The sequence below is a fragment of the Acanthamoeba castellanii genome, assembly GCF_000313135.1.
Source record: "Acanthamoeba castellanii str. Neff unplaced genomic scaffold scf7180000084645, whole genome shotgun sequence".
NCBI classification, from domain to species: domain Eukaryota; phylum Discosea; order Longamoebia; family Acanthamoebidae; genus Acanthamoeba; species Acanthamoeba castellanii.
In genome coordinates, this window is record NW_004457313.1 from 940,330 (window position 1) to 963,131 (window position 22,802).

Consider the following 22,802-nt stretch of genomic DNA (forward strand, 5'->3'; position numbering starts at 1 on the left):
TCTCTTCTTCTTCCCTTCATTTTCTTTTCTTACCGGTCACAAACCACACGCGACAACCACCACTCAGAAAGCGATCCTCGCGATTTCCAAAGCAACCAAGGTCCGTGCTCTCTTTTCGTTCTTTCGACTTGCCCCTCTCACTTTTGCTTTGGCGCCGGTAAAGCAGGAGGTCAATGCCGATGGCGAGGCCGCGAAGGAGGAGAGCGTCGAGACGCTGCGCGAGCGGGTCAGCATACTCGAGGAGGAGAACCAGCGGTTGATCGGGATCATCAAGGACAAGAACAAGATCATCAACGACATGTTCAACAGGGAGGTCGAGCTCAACGAGGCCGCCGAGCAGCGATCAGCCGCGGCGGCTGGCACCACGAAGAAGGGCGGTGGCAAGGTGTCGTCGCTGCTGCTGGCCACCACACCCGCGAGCCGCAACACGGTCAAGGCCAAGGCCGACAAGGACCAGCCCGCGACCAAGCTCAAGTCCAGCACTAAGCGAATGGCCAAGAGCGAGCGGAATGTCAAGCACGCACTCACTGAGTGGCGGCGCGATGTCACGACAACCACGGCCGCCGACAAGAAGCAGACCGACGTTGTCGCCAACACGCCAGCGCTTGAAGAGCTGCCGGCGGCGAAGATCGCCGACATCAGCGCCGGCCTCAAAGCACAGGGAACCGGTGCCCAGGCCGAGGCGCAGCCCGATGCAGAGCCGGCGCCAGCGGCGGCCGTGGCGTCGCTGCAGCTGACGGAGAGCACCGAGCGGCACCGGTCGCGGGTCAAGAGCGCCGACGCGGACAAACGTACCGAGCGGCTGCTGATGAGCAAGAACCACCAGGTGCTCAAGAAGCACGCCAGCGGCGACAAGTGTTGGACGTCGGCGGTGCTCAAGACGGATTCGCCCCCGCCATTGCCCCGAGCCAGCGACTCTGCCCCCGGCGACAGTCCTCAGACGGGAAAGAACGAAAGCGAAAGCGAAAACGAACGAGAAAACGAAGACAAAAGCGAAAACGAGGGTGGTAGTGGTGATGGAGGAGAGAAAGAAGAGAGCGAGGAGGCGAAAAGGAAGAGGTGCGAGGTGTTCATGCACTTCCAGCGCCAGGTGAGCATCACCAACATGGCCCTCTTCGCCCAGAAGGAGCGACAGAAGATGGCCCTCATGGTCGAGCGCGAACGCGAACGCGATCAGCTCCGCCGGTCCGCCGAAAAGCGACAGCCACAGCCACAGCCACCACTGGAGCCGCAGCCGCAGCCGCCGACCGAGTCCACAAATGTCGACGCGGCGGCCAAGGCTGAACTGCGACCAGGGACGGAAGACGAACAGAAGGAGGATGAAGAGGAGAAGCAGGAGAAGGTGGAGAAGGTGGAGGTGGAAGTGGAGGATGTTGAGATGGAGGTCGAGGAGAAGCACAGGGCGCGAGTGCGCAACGAGCTCATCGAAACCGAAATCAGCTACATCCACAACCTGCAGATCCTCGACGCCGTACGCCTCACGCTTCATTTTTTTCACCCTCTGCCCATTGCTTTGTCACTCACCATGCGTGCGTGTACCGTGTGCGCCGTGTGTCGTGCGTGTCGTGTCGTGTATCGTGTGCGGTCGCACAGGTGCTTCAGGCCGCGAAGGAGGCGCAAGTGGTCAGAGGCGCAGTGCTCAATATTCGGTACGTCGGCCACCTGATGATGGTGATGGTGACGATGATGTTATTACCCCCCCCCCGCGCGAGCGTTGGCTCACCCACTTGCGCGCCCACCTCGAACCACCACCCAGGGAGCTTTCGACACTGCTCACGCTGCACCAGACGTTCCTCTCGGAGCTGCAGGAGGCCGACAACTCGTTCACCGAGTCCTTCCTCTCCTTCATCCCCTTCATGAAGGTGCCTTCATCTTGTTCTCATGCAACACCACCATCACCATCATCGCTTACTTGGCGACGGCTTCTTCTTCTTTTCTCTGCTCGTCGTTGTCGTGAATGATCAGATCTACACGGCGTACTTCAACGCATATTCGCAAGTGAGCACCAACCTGGCCAAGCTGCACTCCAACTCGGCCTTCATCTCGCTCCTCAAGGTCTGCCTCCCCCCACTTGTTATTATTAACAATTGTACTATTTATAATTGTATTATTTCTTGTTATTGTTACTAACTAGTAATTTTTTATGATATTATAAAATTATTGTATTCAATCCTGGTATCACCCACAACTGATCATCGGAGCTAAAAATCCAGGAGTGTGAGGAGCGGCTGAACAAGGAGTCCGGGTCCAGCGTCATCCTCGACCTCGACTCGCTGCTCATCCTCGTACTCCACACACACACGACACACACACGACACACACACACGACACACACCTCGGCGCGTTCGCGTTTGCCGAAAAAGCGGGGCGCCACACACACACCCCGCAACTGCGGCGGCATTCATTGTGTGCATTGACCACTGGCCCCGTTCTGGTTTCTCCCATTTGCAGCCCATCCAGAGAATTCCGCGCTATGAGTTGCTCTTGAGCGTACGCACACCACGACCGCACTCGACACGACACAGCACACACCGCACGCATGGCACGACACACGGCTGGCTAAAAATGCGTGCAAAAAAACCCCTACAGGACTACTTGAAGCACTCGCAGAGGAAGCCGGAGGAGCTGCCCCGGATCGACAAGCTGCTGACGTCGATCAAGGAGCTCAACCGCTTTCTCAACCAGGCCCGGCGACAGGAGGAGGCCGTCAAGCAGCTCAGCGAGATCCAGCAGGCCCTCGTCTTCCCCAAGGGCAAGGAAGCGGTACCGCTGCCACGTCCGAGTCTTCATCTTCATCTTCGTCGAGTGTCGAGTGTCGGCTGATGACGTGTCGTGTGTGGGTGGTGGTGTGCGTGTGCGCAGTTCTCGCTGTTTGGACGACAGCCGGTGCGGCGGCTCATTCACCAGGGCGAGCTGCGGATCAAGGGCGACGACGGCGCGATCGTCATCACGCCCGAAGACATGCTGCCGTCCGCCGAACCCACCCTCGACGACACCGACAGCGACCACTCACCACCCACCTCACCCTCCTCCTCATCCTCCTCTTCATCATCATCGTCACTGGCCTCGTCGGCCGCGACCACCGACTCGCTCCCAAAGCTCGCGCGGCGCTCCACCTCGCAGCTGGTGCGGCAGCGCAGCTTCGATGCCAACAAGCACCGATCGCGCATCGTCCCGCTCAGCTCCACTCCGCCCGCCGCCACCTGGTCCAGCATGTCGTCCCTCCCCGCGCTCGCACCCGACGCCGACTCGTCGCCGTCGACTGTCGACACGCCGATGGCCGCGGCGGCGGCGCTGGCGACGGTCAAGCCGCAGAAGTCGAAGCGGGGCGGGTCGTGGCTCGAACTGGGCTCGTCGGCTGGTAGTGGCGGGCTGCAGTCGACCTCCCCGCGGCAACTGCTGCCGACGTTGAAGATGGCTGGTCGGGGCGGGAGCCGCGGTTCGTCTTCATCGTCGTCGTCTTCTTCTTCGCGTTCCTACAAGAAGCGCTACGTGTTCCTCTTTGACGATCTTCTGCTCGAGACCGAGCCCGAGAAGGACGCCAAGTTCCGATTCGTGCGCGTGCACCACCTCAGCGAGTGCTACATCGCCTCCACCTATCACAACGAAGGTACTCTTCCCCTCCACCAATGTGGTGTTGGCGATGATGTGACTAATATATTTCTAACATACTATGTGTGTATCTGTTTACTCTTGCATGTGTGTGTGTGTGTTTATGTGTATGCAGCGGATGAGCGGGACGTGATTGCGTGGGTGTCGGTGTCGGCTGGTGAGCGATATCTGCTCAAGACCAAGAGCCCGCAGGACAAGGTCGCCTGGATGGAGGCCCTCCTCAAGTGCATGAAACAGAACTGAAACCTCTTTGTACCCTCTAATGTAGTTGGGCTTTTGACACTTTCCTTCGAAAAAAAGTAGCTTTGTAAAAGGGAAGTGCCTCACGTGAGGATCGAACTCACGACCTTCAGATTATGAGACTGACGCTCTACCGACTGAGCTAGCAAGGCCACTTGCTAATGGTCTCTAAAATCTACAAGGATTAAAAAATTCTGTTCCCCCAGGTCCCTGTTCCCACTTCTGTTGGTGCTGTTGGCTCTACGCGAGAGGAAGCAGCAAGAGTGGAGGACGAGAGGTCTTGTTTTCGCGTTTCACTTTGAAAATAAGGAGGCCAAAAATTAAGAATGAAAATCAGAGAGCACCCACCATCATCACCATCCTCACCGTCGGTGGAACTTGAGGAGGTTGAGGTGGTAGTTGTCGAACGAGTTCTTGAGCGGCGACGAGAAGCTGACGTGTGGCTTCTCGAACGGGCGGCTGTTGTCGAGGGCGTTGATCTCGCGCAGGTCGGCGTGGACCACCTCGAACCAGGCCCGGGCCAGCGCCTCGTCCACGCCCAGCACGCCCGTGAGCAGGTGCGTCGAGCAGGTGAGGTACTGGTTGTTGCGCCCGCGCAGCATCCGATTCACGATCTTCACCACCGGCCCCAGGTTCTCCTCGCCGGCCCACGTCGCCCCGGCCAGAATTCGCTTCATCTCCTCCGTCGACGACGATGAAGACGACGACGATGACGACGACGTCGAAGAAGAAGAAGATGGTGACGATGATGGTGACGACGACGATGACGACGACGATGACGTCGAAGTAGAAGGGGACTCAGTGTCGTTGCCCTCTTCGACTTCCTCGACTTCTTCGATCTCCTCGAGCTCCTCGACCTCTTCGATCTCGGTCTTGATGGGATCGCTCTCGGCCGAGTTGAGGGTGAGATCGCCGTCGCTGTCGACCGCGGCCTCTTTGGCAGCGGCAGCCGCCGCGGCCTCCTCCTTTTGCTGCAGCTGCTGTCGACGGCGCGCGTCCTTCTCGGCCCGCAGGGCGTGGAAGTAGGCGACGAGCTTCTCGAGCAGTCCGCACTCGACGAGGGCCACGCGTCGGAGCTTCATGGACTCCTTGGCCCACTTGCGGGCCATCAGCTCGCGGCGGGCCTTGAGCTCCTGCTCGTCCTCGATCGCCTCCTCGGGGCACAGCTGGGCCGTCACCTCGATGTCCATCTCGTTGCTCTCATCATCGTGGCCGTACTGACCACCGCCGCCGCCGCCGTAGGGCTCGGCCACGCGCTTGTACTTGCCCAGCTTGCGGTTGAGCTTGCCCTGGAAGCCGCCGGCGCCGGCGCCGCCGCTGTTGCCGGCGTAGCTCCCGCGGATGCGGTGGTTGCCGCTGCTGCCGTAGATGGTGTAGCTGCCGCTGCCGCCGGCGGTGGCGCTGCTGCGGCTCGACGGCCCGCTGGCCTTGCGGTCGCGCTTGCGCTTCTCGTCGCGGCCGAAGATGGCCGCCACCGTGTCGTGGACCAGGTTGTGCAGGATGTTGTTGCGCGGGAACCGGAACAGCGAGTCCATGCAGAAGTAGAGCAGGTTGGAGGGCGTCGACGCCGGCTTGGCGCCGGCGCTCGGGCTGACGGTTGTGTAGAAGTTGAAGGTGATGAACTGGTCGAGCAGTGGATTGTTGAGCCGCACCAGCTGCTGCACAAACTCCACCGAACTCAGCCGCTCGAACCCAAACGCACCTGCATTCGTGTGTCGTGTGTGTCGTGTGTAGGTCGTGTGTGTGTCGTGTGTGTGCGGTTAGCGCGAGTGCTGCGTGTCACGTCCGACGATGTGGAGGGCGGTGTGTGTACCGGTGGGCGAGTGGTACTGGGAGGAGATGAAGGGCTTGAGGAGGCAGTAGAGGTAGCAGTGCGAGAGGTCGGACTGGGTGAGCTCCTTGATGAAGTGGGCGTTGTTGAAGTCCTGGTCGTCGGCGTAGTAGCCCTCCTCGTGCTTCTCGCGGATGATGTCCATGATTCGGAAGATGGTCTTGCGCCACCGCTCGATTAGCGACCGCTCTCGCTTCTCCCGCGGCTGCGGCTGCGTCTGCGGCTGCTGTTGGCTTCGCTGTTGTTGCTGCTGCTGCTCCTTCTCTTTGCGCTCTCGCGCTTCGTTCTTTCGCTCGCTTTCGTTCGTTTCCTTGGCTTCGCGTTCGGCGATGGCCGACGAATCCGACGGCGACGAGGAAAGCGAAGACGAAGACGAAGAAGACGATGAGGGGTCGCCCCGTGCGCGCCAGCTCTGGACGGAGGGCGAAAACGAGGGCGAGGACCCGTTGACGATCCGGCCCACGCGACGCAGCGACGACAGCGACGGCGAGGGCGGTGGCGCTGCCGCGGCCGCGGCCGCCTTCGGCTGTCGAGTCCCGACTTCGTCCGACGTCACCGGCGATGATGACGGCGACGTCGACGACGAAGACGACGACGACGATGATGAAGAAGAAGACGATGAAGACGACGACGACGATGATGATGAAGGAGAGGGGTAGGAGGGGAAGAGGTTGTAGAAGGCGTTCTTGAGGAGGTAGCGCACGACGGACTTGCTCTGGATGGTCTTGGAGATGGGCGAGGTGGGCGGCGAGTTCTTGAGAATGTGAAGAATCTCCTTGGCGATCTTGGACTGGTGGGCGGGCGAGAGCGAGGTGTGGGGCAGCGCGCAGTGCTCGGCCAGCTTGAAGAGCTCGCCGCCGCGCGACAGCTGCAGCTGCGCCTCGTAGGAGCCCATCAGCGGCGAGGGCGGGATGAAGACCTTCTTGTAGTTGGCCTTCGTCAGCTCCTGCACTAGATGCGCAAAGAATTTCTGCAGACATCAACAACATTACGTCAGCCCATCATCCACACCACACACGCCACACACACACGCACCACACACGCACACACCGCACACACGCACCTCGGCGCGTTCGCGTTTGTTGAAAAAGCGGCACTCGCGCTGGTCGTCGAACACGGCCGGCGGCGCCCCGCTGGCGTGTCCGCCGGTGGTGTTGGCCCGCGGCCGGCCGTGCTCCCCGGAGAGCGACGGGACCGAGTAGCTGCCGAAGTGGAGGAACAGCCGGAACACCTCCTCCTCCTTCTGCAGCCGCTTGCGCTCGCGCGGCAGTTCTCGGCCGCCGCTGCCGTTGTGGCTGCCCTTGTCGAGCTGCTGCTGCTGCTGGGGCTGTTGAGGCGCGGGCACGTCGTCGGGCGACCCCCAGGCGGTGTCGCCCACGTCGTTGGCGTCCCCCTCGCTCTCGCTCCCGCTCTTCTTCGTTCGCTCGATCGTAGCCGTGTGCAGCTCCGCCGTGATGAACTTGATCCCCGACTGCATTTATTTGTCATTTTTTGTTTTTGTTTTTGAATTCGCCGGATTGCGTCAGCAACAAACACGACGCACGACGCACGACGCACGACGCACGACACACGACACACGACACACGACACACGACACACGACACACGACGAAAGAAGGGGGAGAGAGAGCGTACGAGAGAAAGGAGGGTCTCCATTTTCTCGATGGTGAAGAAGGACGGGAAGAGGGGCGCTCCCGGTTCGCAGTTCCCGTGCTGGTCACATCCCCACGCCTTGCTCCCGTTCGCCGGGGCCGGCGCAGTGAGAGGGGACGGAGGCGTCACCGGCACGACCCGCGAAGTGGTGTACTCGCCGCTCCTCGAGCGCCGCGATCGAGTGCGGAGCTCTGTGTTGCAATAGCGAACGGGATTAGGAGTATAATATAAAAAAATATTCGGCTTATTTTCGGCTATCCTTTTATTATTGTTATTGTGAAAGAAAAATAAGGGCTAATCACTATTGCCAATACAATTATTGTCCTCTATTTATCTCTCTGAATAAATAAGTGTAAAAATTTAAATTGTAAAACACAAAAACAAACAAAAAAAGTAATGATGGAGATCGCGCACCGTTGCTGGAGCGCACTTGTACCGGGGGGCTGAAGTACGCCATGCCCGAGGCTGTATGAATGAGGAATGGGGTGAGCGAAGAACGTTATTTCAGTGTTGTGTCAGTGTCGTGTCATGTGTGTCGTGTGAACTTCAAAACGAAACGCGAAAGACAAATTTAGGAAACAAAAATTTAAATAATCAAAAAGGAGTGAACCATACGAGGGGGCGAGAAGATGAGCTCGAGTGAGCAATCAAAAATCTCACTCACTTCAGCCAGTCCGCGTACGCGGCGAAGGTGAGAGAACAGAAGGCGCGCAAAGCAAGCGAACGAGCAAACTGAATAACTAAATAACTATTTAAATAAAAAGGTCGTTTGAATCAATAGCGCGGCTTCTTCGAGTGTGGAGTGTGCGCTTTGAGAGTTGGTCAAGCGGCGATTTGGGATTGCGTGGGGGAGGGCGACAGAGAGAGAGAACGGAAACGAAGAGGCGACGACAGACAGCGAGTGGATTAGCGTTGGGGCGGGGGGGGGCTGCGCGTACCACCGGCAGACGATCTGCTTTCGTGAGTGGCGGCGGTCCCGGGAGCTCCCGTCAGCGCGAGATCGCGGGTTGAGGAGGAGGCGGAGGCGGCGGCGGCGGCGGGGAGAGAAGACGAACGCAATCGATGTTCGCCCACCTCCAGACCTCCACGTGTATCGCCTGTCGTGCGTAACCATAGACGGGCCGGTTAGCTGCCTTCAGAACATCTCCATTTTAGGGTTTGTTTAGGTGTACCGGGCTGATCGCAGCTGCTCTGTGCGACCGCACCACCCAAGTGAACTGAAGCTCGCTGCGTCGCCATGTGGCAGCCGACGCCGGGAGTGCGTTGCTTGTGGTCGCGCGTCTCGCCCTTCTGAAAGCCAGATCCGCTGCTTGCGAGCTGTCGCTGCTGTCGCACTTCGCCGTTGTCGACAGACACGCTCAGCCGAGGACTCTGCGCGAGTGTAAGAGAGAAGAGAAGAAGGGAGCGAGCGAGCGAGCGAGTGAGTCAAGCACACGACCAACAGGAACATGGATGTAACTGATTTGAACAGACGCGTCTCTTAAAACAGAGAGTTGCGCGCAAAAATAGAGTGACCGTAACACCTTCCATTTCTACCCTGGGTCGCAGCACTTGGCCTAAAACTGAACATGGAACTGATTGGGTGGCCACAAGGAGGGGTGGAGGCTTCGTACCAAGTGCTGCGGGTGGTACGACGCGGAGGGCGACACGGCGGCGCGGGTGCGCGGCGAGGCGGCGCCGTTGCTGCCGGATCCAGCTTCTTGGTGGTTCGGGTAGACGAAGTAGTCGCCACGCCGTCCGCGGGCCGAAGTCTTGCGTAGATCCTTCTGCACGCGCGGGCAAGCAGCCGGGCGGAAAGCAGGAGTCAGTCGCGGTCACATGTGACCGTGCATTGTCACCGAATAAATAAATAATAATAAATAATGAATTTAAAAATCAAAATATTAAATATTTGAGGATGGAACTCGCGTTTGGCCTTTTTGGGGAGATGGTCTAAGATGGGCAGGAGGAGTGGTCCAATCGATTTAGCGAGTGAGTTCTTTCTTGCGCAATTGTTTTTCGGCGTTGCAAAAGCTCCTCTTATAGGACTTTGAAGCAGACGTGGAATCCACGAACTGATTGCAGGATGAAAGGTCGCGGATGGAAGTGGATTTAAAATTCGAAAAAATACCTCTTCAGATACGAACCGATTGAATTATTGTTGAATTATTCAAACGCGTTCGAACAAGGAAAGGAGGATGGTACCTCGCCACAAATCGAGTAGGAACCAGATTCTTGAGTTGCGATGCCCTGGACACCCGCATTGGCCAGTTCTGTGGTCGAGAGCTTCAGCTCGATATTGTTCGCCCTCTCCACAACCACATCGAGATCGTCGTTCTCGTTGTGTTGGGCCAGCATGATCAATTCCACCTTGGTATCGGCCATTGCGAAGTCGAACGATGCCTCTCAAAATCGTGTAGCGTGATTAATCGAAAGGGGAAAAAAATATAAACAAATGAAAGATAGATGAGGGAGATCGAGAGTGGAAGAGAATCGTGGGAGATATGTATAGGCGATCCTCTTCCTCCTCGGGATGTGGAAAATGTTTCCTTCCCCTTCCGCCGTTGCTCTTGCTTGTTTCACGTCGTCCGTAGAACCCGTGCGCGCCTCTTTCAAAATGGCCGAGGGATGGATGCAGCCCTGTTCGGTTCCTCTCGCTCGCTTCAATCTCTGTGCTGATCGCTCTCTCTTCGCCGAACAAGATGATTTCGCCAGTCGGGCTTAGCCAGAAAGAACGAAGCGAGAGGAAGTGCAATTGCTCTCTTGAAACGCAGCCAGCTCTTCGGAGTCACGCCGACGAGGAAGAAGATGAGGAGAGAAGCGAAGGGCCAAGCGACGCGCTCCTCTCGCAAGGTGGGTCTCTCGTTTGCCAACCAAAGAACGAAACCCCAACAATCAAAGAGAAGCCATAATGTCCGGTTAATTCCGGAATAAACTAGGTGTCCGGGGTTTGCGGAGTTGTGGAATGAAACACGCCTACAGTTTTTCTGAAATTCTGTTGGGCTAGAGTTCGGGTTTGCCCGCCGTGTGGCGGATGTTTGGTTCCACGCGGCGATCCAACGCCGCCGACGAAAGGTTGGAGTCGGGGGGTGCCGGTGGCGGTCAGCCATATCGCCCTGAGCTGGAGACGCGACGAAGAGCGCCACTCTGTACCGGCAGTGGGTGCCAAGGCGCCGATTCTGGCCACACAGAGTGGCCCGTTGCTTCTGACCGTGCATTGCGCTTCTCCAGCCAATGGTCTAGGGCTAGTGCTGGTTGCACAAGAGCAGCACTTTGAAGGGCAGCCGGCAGTAAGCACCACTGGCAGCTCAAGAATGTGACTTGCGGGAAATTTGGCAGACTGAAATTTTGGCGCGAACGGCAACGGCCAACAAGAACAACGTTGCAAAAATTATTTTAGAGATGTGGAGCCAGGGGCGAGGTGCTTCCGGCCGTGAAGATGGGGGAAGGGCTTCTGGGGGCTGGTCGGGCAGCAGCAACACCATCAAATCGAGCGGCAGTCCAGGTGGAACTGGCTTCAGTCGCGATCCACCCTTCCATCTGCCTTCCAATCTGCGAGGCCAGTACTTGAGCGATGTCAACAAACGACGCAAGCTGTCGCTGAGCTCTGTGAAGAAGATGAAAGAGGCAGAGCGAATGGCCAACACGCAGAAGCTTCTGGCACAGAGCATCGAATCAGAGGGCGAAGAAGATGAGGCTAGGGGTGGTAGCGATCTCGACGATCACAAGCCCGCCTCGGGCAAGCCGTCGCTAGAGGATATCGATGGCTCCTACTCGCCCTTCCCACCGGTCTGCCTGGACGACGACGGCGAGCTCATCTTGTCGCAGGCCGAAGAGGAAGCGCAGGACAAGGTCGTTCGCGCGGTCAGTCCTCCTGGCGCCGCCTGGGACTCTGACACGTACGACATTCCAGACCTTCACCATGGTGCAGTAGATGTGTTCATCGACATCGCCACCGTTGTGTACACAGGTGGTGGTATCTCGCGGCTGAGGACATAGGGCAGCTGGGCGAAGCCGCGGGCACCACGGCAGCCGCGGCCGATGACGGCGGTGCCAGCAGCGCCAAGCAGAAGAAGGAGAAGGACGACGAGCTTCCTCCACGCCGTGATGATGGTACTGCAGACCATGATAACACGCCCGGGTGCGAGTTCGTTCGCGAGGTCATCTGCGCGCAACGCGCCGACGGAGATGCGAAGTACACAAAGACGGTGAGCCAGTCTGCAGGCAAACGCCACGGCGGGCGACAGAAGAAGGAGAAGAAGAAGGAAAAGGCGAAGGTCGATGATGATGACGTGTCGCTATCGTCGCCAACAGCGCACTCCTTCTCACCGGTGATCGTGCCCACGGGGCGCGTCCGCATGGAGAGCTCGCCAACGCCGGGCTCGCCGCCCTCTTCGTTCTTCCCCGCGTCGCAGCCCTTTCCGGCCCGCGCGCGGCCGCTGGCCACCACCGCCAACGAGTCGGTACGTACACCCGCACCCCACCGTTCGTCGTGAGGCCTTTCTATAGCTGATCGGCCCTGTGGGCTATGCTCAGCCCATACGGCCCATATCGCGTTCGGAGATGGACCGCGTGCTGGGGCCATCCGACGACGACGAAGATGACGATGACAACGATGAGCAGCCGGTGGCGAAGAAAGACAGCGAAGACGACAGCGAGGAGGAGGAGGAGGATGAAGAGCGCGCGCCATCGAGCGGGGAGACGACCCACAACGCGGTGGGGCGCAGGTTGTTACGAGGTCGGCGACGGGTCGTGGGCGCCCCGACTGCAGAGAAGGGAAGGCCCGCCACGCCGGTGTCGCGCAAGGTGAGCGTCATCGTCGAGGAGAACGGGCAGATGGTGGAGGTGATTGAGAGTGAGGGAGCCCACGCAGCCGGAGCCAGACGGGACGAGACACGGCGCAGGGCGCCGCATCAACAGCCCGCCGAGCCTCAGGTGCGCGAAGGAGAGGACGACAATTATGACGGCGACAGCGAAGAGGAGGAGCAGGCCAAAGTGACGGCGACCCGATCACGAAAGAACGATGATGATGACGACGATGAGGATGATGGCGATGAAGAAGCGGACGATGCAGACGCCGAGACAGAGAAGCCAAAGATCGAGGCCACGAGAAGGAACCTCTTCAGTGACGGCGACGACGATGAGGGCGCGGCCGACAGGATCTGGCTCCGGCGGCGGCAGAAGATCGCCACCGCCCCGCTCTCCAAGTCCGAGTTCCGCGAGCTGTGCCGCGGCAAGCCGGCCTCCTCGCCCAGCATGCTGCCCACGACCCGACCCAACGGGACCAGCAGCAGCGCAGGCGTCTTGCAGACCGGAAGCGGCGGAGATCTCGGCGGCGGCTCCTCCGGCGCCAAGCGCGAGGCAAAGCCCGCCATCGACATCGGACATAAAGAAGCGAAGGAGGAAGAGGGCCACGATCAAGAATGCGAGTTGAAGAAAAGGGACGAGAAAGACGATCCACAATCGAAGATCAAGGCTGCCAGCAGCAGCGCAGAGCGGGAGGGGGTTTCAGCGGTCGTGGCGACCTCCATCCTGCCGCTGGTGCCGTCGCTGCCCTCCTTTCCCTCGTCGTCGTCGCTGACCGAGATCGAAGGCCACAACGAAGGTACCTTCTAACGCCACCCGCCGACCAGTCAAAACACTCAGCCGGACTGGCACGTGCTCTGACCGCGGTGTGTATGTCATCACACACTACGCAGATGCGGCAGACCGAGGTCCGGTGGTGATCGTGAAACAGCCGGCAATCACGGCCAAGACCACGACCACAACAACGCCAACGATTACGACGCCAAAGACACCGAAGACGACCAAGAAGTCGACCAAGAGGGAGCAGACCACGGGGTCCAAGGAGACGGGCACGGGGACGGCGGGCGAGCGGCCGAAGGGCGGCCAAACGCCGGCGGCGCCCTTGGCGCTCGCCACCGCCCGTCAATCGCAGGAGCTGAGCGAGGATCCCTTTGCACACACGGTAGGCGGCGCCCGTCGCTCATCGCCCAACCGCGGGATAAGGACTGACGCGAGTGTCGTGTTCGTGTCGCGTGCGTGTTGCGTGTTGCGTCGGTCGCTAGTTGCGCCCACAGAGGGCAAAGAGGCGGAGAGAGACCGACGAGCAGGCGGCCTCGAAGCCCATGCTGGCCGGCCTCCACTTCATCCTCACCGGGCTCAACGAGGAAAAGCCGCACGTCAACGCATCGACCTCGGTCGCCACCTCCCCTGCCCGGCTTCCACCACGCGTCATGCAAGGTATAAATTATTTATTTATTTATATTTATGTTATTTATTTTTTATTTTGATTGAAAAACTCAAGAATGTGTGTGAAATGCAGAAGCGGAGGTGAAGGAGCTCATCGAAGACCTGGGCGGCACGGTGATCAACCGGATGGCCCACCTCCGCCAGCAGGACCAGCAGCTGGTCGGCAGTCGCGGATTTGTGTGGCGAAGCGCGTGGGGCGACCTGCCGTCGGTGATCCTCATCTCGGACAAGCACCACCGCACGCTCAAGTACCTCATGGCCCTCGCTGCGGTACCCGCCACCCTTCATGATTCGCACCCCTTCATCATTGTGCTCACGACACGCACCACGCACCACGCACCACGCACCACGCACCGGGCAGGGCATTCCGACGATCCACTATCGGTGGCTCCTGCATTCGGCCGAGCAGGGCTGTCCGCTGCCCTACCGCCCCTACCTTCTGCCCGCTGGCGTGTCCCTGGTCGATGAAAAGCGGATCTTCCAGTACGTATATTTATTACTTTGTCTGGCACTGCTCCTCTGGGCTCATCAATGTGCGTTGTGCGTTGTGCGTTGACAGCCACGAGAGTTGGCCCATGGCGGTCTTTGCTGGTGTGTCTATCAAAATACTTGGCTCGCGCCAATTCATGGTACAACACGACACGACACACGACGTTGGCAAATTGAACACCAACAACGTGCGTGATTCAGAAATACTGGAGGTTGGTGCTGGAGGAGGCTGGCGCCGAGGTGGAGGTCCAGACCGGCGAGCCAGGGAACGAGGGCGAGTGCAAGGGCGGGCCGCCCAAGTCCACGGCCGGCAAGAAGAGTCAACAGAGTCGTAAGCGACCACGGCCGCCTTCGCTTCGCTGCACGGTGGTGGAGAAGGAGACCTACCTCACGAGGGCCGCGTCGTCTTCTTCGCTTCTTCTTCAGACGAAGGAGAAGCTCAAGGAGGCGGGGCAAGAAGACGATGGCCGCGACGAGGCCGCGACGAACGGTGGCGTCCGGGAGGGAGGCGACGACGGGCCGGTGTGCACCATCGAGTGGATCGTGCAGTCGCTCATCTGCCGCCAGCGCCTCGACTTCGCGGCCCACCCGCTCTTCTGCTACCCAGCCACTTCGCCACCGCTTGCATGCCCACGCAAAGAGGAAAGAGGATAAAGGTGAAATTTATTCACACACACCACGGTGCCTGGATGTCTCGTCCAAGTCTCAGGAGACGCAGTAGTAGCCCAAGGTGTGGTTGTATGAACAATTTGGGAGAAGGCCTTGACCTGGTGGTGAGATTGTGGGAGGTGACTCCTGGGCGTTGAGGATCTGCCGATAGGTCAGCAGCTCGTTGCAAAGCAACAGCTTGGCGCCAATAGCTGGTTCTGGCGTTGGGAGTTCTCTCTGACTTGCTCGGCCAGTTTCTGGGCGTGTGAGCGTAGTCTTGGGGGAGCTATCTCTTCTTATGTGCACGTGTGGCCAAACGGCTCCTCAGCTCCGGCAGAGCTCAGATGTGCTGTCGATCTCGAAATATTGGATCGAGCCTAAACCACACAAATCCACTTCCCCGCTTCCGGTTGACGTCGATTTTGCCGTAAATTCAATAAAGGTTAAGGTGGCGGTCGGAAGCCAGGCCTTGATCTTGGCGGGCTTTAGGAAGGCAGGATTGAAATTTCGTGTGGGAATGACGTCACGCGTAGGCAGCCACGCGCAAGAAGCCGGAAAAGCACCAAACAAATAAATCATCGGCGCAGGTGTCGGACCAGAGCGTGAGAAAGAGAAGTCGAAGAGAAGGAGACGAGAGCAGAAGAAGAAGCACCACCCACCAGCATACCCGTTTGGAGAGGCACGAGGGGACTTGGCGGGGCTAACGACGAACACCATCACCACCATCGCGAACCGTAACCGACGCAGTTCAGTAGGTGAGCCCGCACCTGCGAGAAGAGAAAGAAGACAAGGGGAAAAGGGCGCACGCGCTTGGAAGAAGACCTCTTTCAACATCATCGAAGTGCCTGAAGACATTAAGAAGTAGATAGAAGATCCTTGGCGTCTCCAGCAGCGCCAGGGACACCTAGAGACGAGAGATAGATACCCCAATTAACGAAAATAGCCAAGGGGGCTACCCGACTCGCCAATTCGAGATGAATTATGGCGGGCAAGATCAACGATACAACGGAGGGCAGGGCCTTACCGATGGCTACGGCGAGTACGAAGGCGGGAAGAGCTACTACAGTCAGCAGGTTCCATCAGGGCAGCAACAGCTGTACGTTGCAGCATCCCCTTTGCCTGGATAATGGATACGCGCACATTGTCAGCACACATGCCGCCGCATTGCAGCCGCCTCCGCCATCTCAAATCTAATCCTCCATGTCGGCCATTTGTCTCCTCCAGGCCCTCCTTCCCCTTCTCGTCCATTCGTGGCTCGCAGCATCAGCAGCAGGCCCCTTCCCATCCGTACCATGGAGGCCTGCATCAGCCTTCACCAAGCAGCCTGCTGGGCGAGCGAGTATTGCCACCGATGTCGAGCGTAGCGCGTAATCCGTCGACGATGCAGCCGGGCGGCGCAGATCTTGGCGTCAATACGCTCTCGGCCGCTGCCGCCGCCCACCAGATGTCGCGGCTTGGCGAAGCGTTCAAGGACAGCCTCGCGCACCAGATGCCTTCGAAGGCAGCCGGCGGCATGGGACCCTCTCCGTATGGCGTATCCCTGCCGCAGCAGCAGTACGGCCTGCCATCCACGAGCGGCCACTCGGATCGCCTCTACGGCGGCAGCGCCAATCCTTTCCCGAGCCACGCTGGCGGGATGGGCGGCGGCCTGAGCGAGAAATCGTCTCCGCGATCATCGGCGCAGCGAGGAAGCACCGACGACGGCTACGGCCTGCCTGCTCCGGGTCGTGGCAGCGGCGATCGCGGCGCCCAACTGCCCGCGCCCTCGATGGCTTCGCAGCTCGGGAACGGCGGCGGGGCCGCCCACCAGGCCGCCGTGTCACTGAGCCATATCGCTGGCGCTTCGAGCGCCGGTTCGCAGCAGCAGCACCAATCGTCGAACTCGGTACCGCAACAGCCGCCCACGGTGAGGACGGCCGCCTCGATGAATCCCAAAGGTACCCCCTCGATCCACAGATCATCGCACGTCCTCGAAATTTCGCTACCTCTTTCGTTCGGTGGTTTTCGTTTGCTTTTGTCTTCGTCCTGGTGTCTGCCAGTGATGTTCTTCTTCGCTGTTGTTATTGTTATCTCGCGAAGATTCCTCGATGGTGCTCATCTATGAGCTAGATTAGTGTTGTCGAACATTCCATTCCATTTCCACAAATTCGATCTCGATTCTCGCGATTGATGGCCTCGCGTGGCCGTGAGCTGCTTGGGGGTGAGTGGGTGTTGTGGCCGTCTCTCTCTGTGGAGCGGAAGGCTTCTTGTTGCGCCCCACCGCCGGTGCGCGTTAGAAAAGATTGGTTGCACCCTCGTCCCGACCGACTTCTTTCGCGGTCGAGGAATTGCGCCGTAACGCGCCACGGCCCGTTTTCGTTCCTCCCTCCTTCCCGTGCATTTTCTCTTCCTTTTTGGGCCAAATGTTATCTGGGGTCCACATTCTTGATAATACACTTTTTGTAAATACACAACAACATGATGGAGTGTAACCATCTGAACTCACTTTCTGCGGTTCGTGGTTTATGACTCACCCCATTTGTATGATGCGCAGACCTGCTCGAGCTCTACTCCAAGTGGGATCAGATAGACACCAAGGCCAAAAGGTTGGAGCCCGGGCACACCTTCTCTTTGCCCCGTGTGGCACCTTCCTCTGTTGCCACCCTCTTCCGCGTCGACTGATCCGTATATCGTATCATGGCCTCTCCCACAGGAACAAGAATGAAGAGGCGCAGGCGGAGGAAGTGCGGAAGGAGCGACACAACATGGCAGAGAAGAGGCGGCGCAGCGACATGAACGGCGCCATCGACAGACTGAAGACCCTTCTACCTCAACAGGTACGCGCACGCTCTGGCATGCCCCCCCCCTGCTGCGGTGTCATTGCTCACGCTTCGCATCATATCCTATCATACCCACCTCAGGTGACCAACGATCGGCGATTAACGAAAGTGGAAGTCCTCACGGAAGCCGCCGACCACTTGACACAGGCACGTGGCACACTCCCCCATGATTCGGCCGCATCTTTCTTTACCACCTTCGCCAGCTCGGACACTTTAAAGTGACTTACGCCTTTCCTCACCGCACGCACACACAGGTTCAAAACTTGTGCGCCAAGCTCATCACAGAAAACAAGCGACTGAAGCTGATGGTCCCCGGCATCAAGCTCGAAGACGACGAGGCCTTCCTCACGCGAGACGACGACGTGGCGGAGGACTACGATCGCGAGAGGCGCTCGACCGGTGGTGCGGACCAGGACGGCGAGGGCGATGAGAACCACCCGGCCAAGCGACAGAGGCGCAACTCGCCCGGCGAGAACAGCGACAGCAACGGCAGCGGGCGGGAAGGCGAGGGCAGCGAAGGCGAGCACGGCGGCGGGAAGGGCACCGGCCACTCGTCGAGCGGCAGCCAGAGCGGGAGCGGCGACGACGAGAGGGACGAGATCGTGATCGACCAGCGGGGCGACACCGACGATGACGATGACGACGACGCGGAGGGGCGGGACAGCGACAACTCCAACGACGGCCTGACCGGCAAGCAGCGAATGGCCGTCGCCAACCACAGCAACGGCAACGCCGGCGACGGGTCCGTGGTGTCGGCCGGCGAGCCAACGTCCTTCTCCGGTCTCTCGTTTCCGCAGTCATCGCAGGACGTGGCGGCGCAGCAGCAGCCACAACACCACCACCAGTTCCATAATCACCACGGGGCGAGTGAACTGCAGCAGCACCAGCACCAGCAGCAGCATCAGCAGCTCCACCACCTCCACCACCAGCACGGAGGCATGTAAATGATGATAATGATGATCGTCGATCGACGACGACAGCGGCGGCACGTGGAAGGAGGAAAGAGCTGGCCGGGGCGAGGCGATGGCGAGCGAGATCGATAGCCCCGGGCCGGAGCGGAAAAGAGGACGAAGAGAAGTTCCCCTCAGATGAGACAGGAACATCAGGAGAGGCGGTGGCGGCGGCGACGACAACACCCACAACATCCACAACAACAACAAACAGCGACACGAGGAGGAGGACGAGGACGACAGCAGGAAGTTCAAGGAAGGAAGAAGACGACGGTGGTGGCAGCGGGGACCGCCTGGTACGAGTATGCTCGGGAGGATGTAAACCACACTGGCTGCCCAAGGAGTGAAGGCCCGCCCCGATCCGTCTGTTATCTCTCTTCACCCCCTTCACCTTTCTACTTCAACTCGCCTCTCTCATTTTTTCCTTTATCAAATAAACAAATCCACTTCAACCACTCGCCTGCAGGTAGTGAGTGACGTGTAGGCCACCAGGGTCGAACATAAAGGTCATGTTCTGTTTGGTGATGGCCTTTTCACTCCGTTCTCTCGCTCTGCCACGAAAGAGAAAAGATGCAATAAATAAAATAAAATAAAATAATAAAGCAGATCCATCTTTTGTTAAAAGATGGAAGTGAGTGAGGGTCACCCCGAAGAGGTGCTGCTGCCGTCGGAGGTGTGGGAGCAGGTGTTCGGGTGGCTCGATTCGGTGCGGGACCTATGCGCGTGCACGGCGACCTGCCGCGCCTGGGCCGCCCTCTGCTGGCGCCAACGTCGCCACGTCCGCCTGCACGCCGTCCGCCCCCAGACCGCCACCACCGATCACTCTGCACCGTACCGCCCCCCTTAGCGCCCCCCAAAGAGCTCTCTTTAAGCTCTGCTGACGCCTGAGTGCACTCCAGCTCGAGGGGGGACATGGCGATCGAAGTGGTGGCGCGTCGATGCGGCAAGCTGGAGCGGCTCGACGTGGTGGGCACTCAGCTGAACGTCGGCCCGCACGCCGTCTCGACGCTCCTGGTATCGTGCACGCGCCTGACCGGGCTCCACCTCGCCCGCTGCCGGTCGGACATGTCCGCCGACGCCATCGTGGCCGCGGCGGCCAACCACCCATCGGGCGCCGGGTCGCGCCTGACCGCGCTCACTCTGTGCGGCCTGCGGCGCCTGACCGACGCCAAGCTGGCTGAGTCGTTCGGCCGGTTCAGCGCGCTGCGCTCGCTGTCGCTCGAGTCGTGCACGCAGATCACGTCGACCGGCCTGGCGGCGCTGGCGGCGCAGTGCCCGCAGCTCGCGGCGCTCCGGCTGAAGGGCTGCTACCGGGTGAAGGACCCGGGCGTGGTGGCGGTGGTCCGGGGCTGCACGCAGCTGGAGAAGCTCGACCTGCAAGCCCTGGCCGCCATCACCGACCAGACCGTGCGCGCTCTCGCCGAACACCACCCGACCACCCTGCGATCGCTCAATATCTGGGGTACGCCTGTTTCAACCAGTTGTGTGTGTGTGTGTGTGTGTGTCGTGTGCGTACAGGGTGTCGCGCTCCCTGGTGAGGTGTGTGTGTCGCGTCGTGTTCACGTGCAATGGGGGCGGCGGATGATGAGGGGACAGGCTGTCCAATGGTGCGCGATGAGGCGGTGTCGGCCATGCTGGACAGCTGCACCCACCTGGAGAAGCTGGTGGCCAAGTTCTCGGGCATTGTCAGCAGCGCAACCTTCGAACACCTGGCCAATACAACCGGATGCGTAAGCTAGATATCCAAGGTACGTGTCGTGTGTGTCGTGTGTGTCGTGTGTGTCGTGTGTGTCGTGTGTGTCGTGTGTGTCGTGTGTGTCGTGTGTGTCGTGTGTGTCGTGTGTGTCGTGTGTGTCGTGTGGAGAACTCACCCAACCCGCTTGCAGGGCTCGTGATCGAGGACGTGGCGCTGGACAGTATCGCGACGTACCTCTCTGCCACGCTCACCCTGATCGACATCCGCGACTGTGCCAACCTGACCGCGCGCGGCATGGCCCACATGATCGCCAGCTGCACGCGCCTCTCGGTTCTGCGGCTGCGCAGCGCCAGCGTCGACGACTCGTGCGTGGTGGCCGCGGCGCGCCACCTGCCCCGGCTCCACACGCTCGACCTCCAGAAGAGCGGCGGCGTGACGGCCCTGGGCGTGCGCGCGCTGGCCGACAGCGAGACGAGCGTGTGCCGTCGCAGCCTGCGCATCCTCAACGTGCTGGGCCTGCCGCTGCTGAGTCGCGCCGACGTCGAGGCCGTGCTGGCGGCGCTGCCCATGGTCAAGGCCCGGACCGACTACGACGTGCGGCCCTATGAGCAGGGCTAGATCGATGACGGTTATCTCGAGAAAAAGAAAGTACGGCATCTATTGCTGGTTAAAGTGGTGGTAGTGGTTGCGGGGTGGAGAGCAGAAGCGGCTCCAGGCTGAGTCTGCGTGGGTTTGGGGGGGGGGGAGTGCCGCTCAGGCCCGGACTCCGGTCTTGGCGACTTGGGCGGGCGAGGCGTTCTCCTTGTTGTTGCCGCTCGCCCTCCTCATCTGGTGGTGCGGGGACTTGGTCTGGAGCTCGTTGAAGCGCTGCAGCTCCCTGGCCCTCTGCTTCCACTTGGCGGCCTTCCTCTTCCACATCGCGACCTCGGTCTCCTCAGTCTCCTCCTCGACGTCGCACTCCACAGAGGCCTTCTTCTCGCCATCGCGCTTGGCTTCCTCTTTGTCGCTGGTCTTCGTCTCCTCGCGCGGGGACTCGTCATCGGCCCTCGACACCTCGAGCCAGGACCGCTCCGAGTCGTTGTAGTCGAGTATGGCCTTCACGTAAGCCTCCTTTGTGGTCCCCGCCACAGCGATACGCTCGTCCGCGCAATACTTCTTCAGCGTTGCGATGGAATAGCGGTCCAGCTCGTCGAGGTCCAGATCCTCGTCGTTCTCGTCTTGCTTGGGCTCGGCCTGAACCGGTGATGCGGCGCCAACAACCTGGTTCGGCTCGGGGGACTTGGGCTTGGGCGCCTCGACCATTGCGCCATCGTGGTTGTCGTCTTCGTCGAGGATGTCGGCGTTGTGGTCGAGGATGGCGGTGATGTAATCCTGCTTCCTCGCACCAGCCGGCAGCTTGAGGCCCTCCTCTTCGCAGTAGGCCTTGAGCGTCTTGAGGTTGTAGCTGTCCAGCTTGTCGAGGTCGAGGTCGAGGTCGGTATCGATCTCGCCTTCGTCCTGCTCGCTTTCCTCGCTGATCTTTTCAGCTCGCGCCGCTTGCTCCTCGACCACCGGGGTCTCCTCCTCCACTTCGACGGGTTCGCTGACAGCCGCTTCTTCCTCTTTCTCGGGCGTGGCGGGGGCCTCGGGAGCGGCCTGCTCTACTTCCTCCGCCTTACGTTCGGTCAGTCCGGCCTTGCTTCTCCTCTTTGCAGGGCGCGCGGGTGCCTTGGCCGGGGTCTTGACGCGTTCCTCTTGCTCTTCTTCGTCTTGTTCCGCGTTCTCGTCCTCGCTGGCCTCCTCGTCCTCCTGCGGCTTGGCGGCCTTGGCCTTTCGTGCCTCCTTCTCGAGCTTGCGCTGCTTCTTCCACTTCGTGATGGCGTTGAGCACGTCTTCCTTCTTCCTTCCAACTACCTTGATGCCGTGCTTCTTGGTAAACGCCCTCAGCTCGGTAATCTTGTTGCTCATGTCGAACTCCTCCTCTTCCTCTTCTTCTTCCTCCTCATCTTCGTCCTCGCTTGCGTTGGTCTGCTACAGACGCAAAGAGTCAAGACAGAAAGAGATCAATAGGAAGATCTATCTGACCGTACCTTGGAGTAAGCCTTGTCTTCTTCTTCTTCATCGTCGCTGGGGTCTGCCTTCGTGGAGGGTTTCGAGCCCTTTATGGCTGAGCATCCGCGGACGATCGCATCATCTTGAATCAAGCCCCAGCGGGGGGCACTCAACACCCACGTAATGCGAGCGCCCTACGTCCGTTGGTGTCCGTAAGCGTCCTGCGAAGACTGCTCGCCACGGCAGGACAAGACGTACCTTCTTCGCCTTTACTCCCCAGCTTGTTGATTTAGATTTGTTCTGTTCCATGAGGCGGTGCCCTCTCCACTCAGCGACTCGGCAGCCGTTCGGGGCAGTGGAGAAGCTGCGCATGAGAGAGAACAACAATTTGAGTTTTTGGAATGGCGAATGAGCTCAACCTCGTCGTTACCTCACGATTTCGCCATCGCCTAGGAGGTCCACTTCTCCCTCAACGTCGCGCCAGTTGTGCAAGGCTTTGTGGATGGCAAGAGCAAACGATTCCTCCATCTTCCTACGTAGCGTTATGGAGCGGCTGCGCTTGTTCCCTTTCTGCGTTCCCCTGTTTTGGCGCCTTGCGTTTCG

At 59.6% G+C, this 22,802-nt stretch overlaps 5 protein-coding genes and 1 pseudogene across 5 annotated transcripts; 4 read left to right on the forward strand and 2 right to left on the reverse strand.

The window, feature by feature from the left end:
• Positions 1-298: 298 nt before the first annotated feature.
• Positions 299-3,855, forward strand: ACA1_096150 (RhoGEF domain containing protein; the record flags this gene model as incomplete). The annotated part of the gene is made up of 9 exons (XM_004334910.1): positions 299-1,471; positions 1,594-1,649; positions 1,757-1,862; positions 1,966-2,055; positions 2,214-2,285; positions 2,452-2,490; positions 2,590-2,763; positions 2,863-3,610; positions 3,728-3,855. The coding sequence occupies 9 exons, from the start codon at positions 299-301 to the stop codon at positions 3,853-3,855; spliced, it is 2,586 nt and encodes an 861-aa protein (XP_004334958.1).
• Positions 3,856-4,214: 359 nt separating this feature from the next.
• Positions 4,215-9,699, reverse strand: ACA1_096160 (uncharacterized protein; the record flags this gene model as incomplete). Its single annotated transcript, XM_004334911.1, has 9 exons — positions 4,215-5,554; positions 5,666-6,653; positions 6,747-7,154; positions 7,318-7,526; positions 7,750-7,800; positions 8,274-8,432; positions 8,508-8,706; positions 8,949-9,101; positions 9,520-9,699. 9 exons carry the CDS (start codon positions 9,697-9,699, stop codon positions 4,215-4,217), a joined length of 3,687 nt encoding a protein of 1,228 aa, XP_004334959.1.
• Positions 9,700-10,932: 1,233 nt separating this feature from the next.
• On the forward strand, positions 10,933-14,709 carry ACA1_096170 (uncharacterized protein; the record flags this gene model as incomplete). The annotated part of the gene is made up of 8 exons (XM_004334912.1): positions 10,933-11,213; positions 11,285-11,777; positions 11,824-12,919; positions 13,014-13,282; positions 13,395-13,557; positions 13,640-13,836; positions 13,928-14,053; positions 14,257-14,709. 8 exons carry the CDS (start codon positions 10,933-10,935, stop codon positions 14,707-14,709), a joined length of 3,078 nt encoding a protein of 1,025 aa, XP_004334960.1.
• A 1,375-nt stretch (positions 14,710-16,084) lies between these two features.
• On the forward strand, positions 16,085-18,466 carry ACA1_096180 (Helixloop-helix DNA-binding domain containing protein; the record flags this gene model as incomplete). Its single annotated transcript, XM_004334913.1, has 4 exons — positions 16,085-16,640; positions 17,237-17,288; positions 17,396-17,519; positions 17,777-18,466. 4 exons carry the CDS (start codon positions 16,085-16,087, stop codon positions 18,464-18,466), a joined length of 1,422 nt encoding a protein of 473 aa, XP_004334961.1.
• A 631-nt stretch (positions 18,467-19,097) lies between these two features.
• ACA1_096190 lies at positions 19,098-20,786 on the forward strand (annotated as a pseudogene).
• A 135-nt stretch (positions 20,787-20,921) lies between these two features.
• On the reverse strand, positions 20,922-22,727 carry ACA1_096200 (uncharacterized protein; the record flags this gene model as incomplete). Its single annotated transcript, XM_004334914.1, has 4 exons — positions 20,922-22,178; positions 22,238-22,393; positions 22,458-22,563; positions 22,630-22,727. The coding sequence occupies 4 exons, from the start codon at positions 22,725-22,727 to the stop codon at positions 20,922-20,924; spliced, it is 1,617 nt and encodes a 538-aa protein (XP_004334962.1).
• Positions 22,728-22,802: the final 75 nt, after the last annotated feature.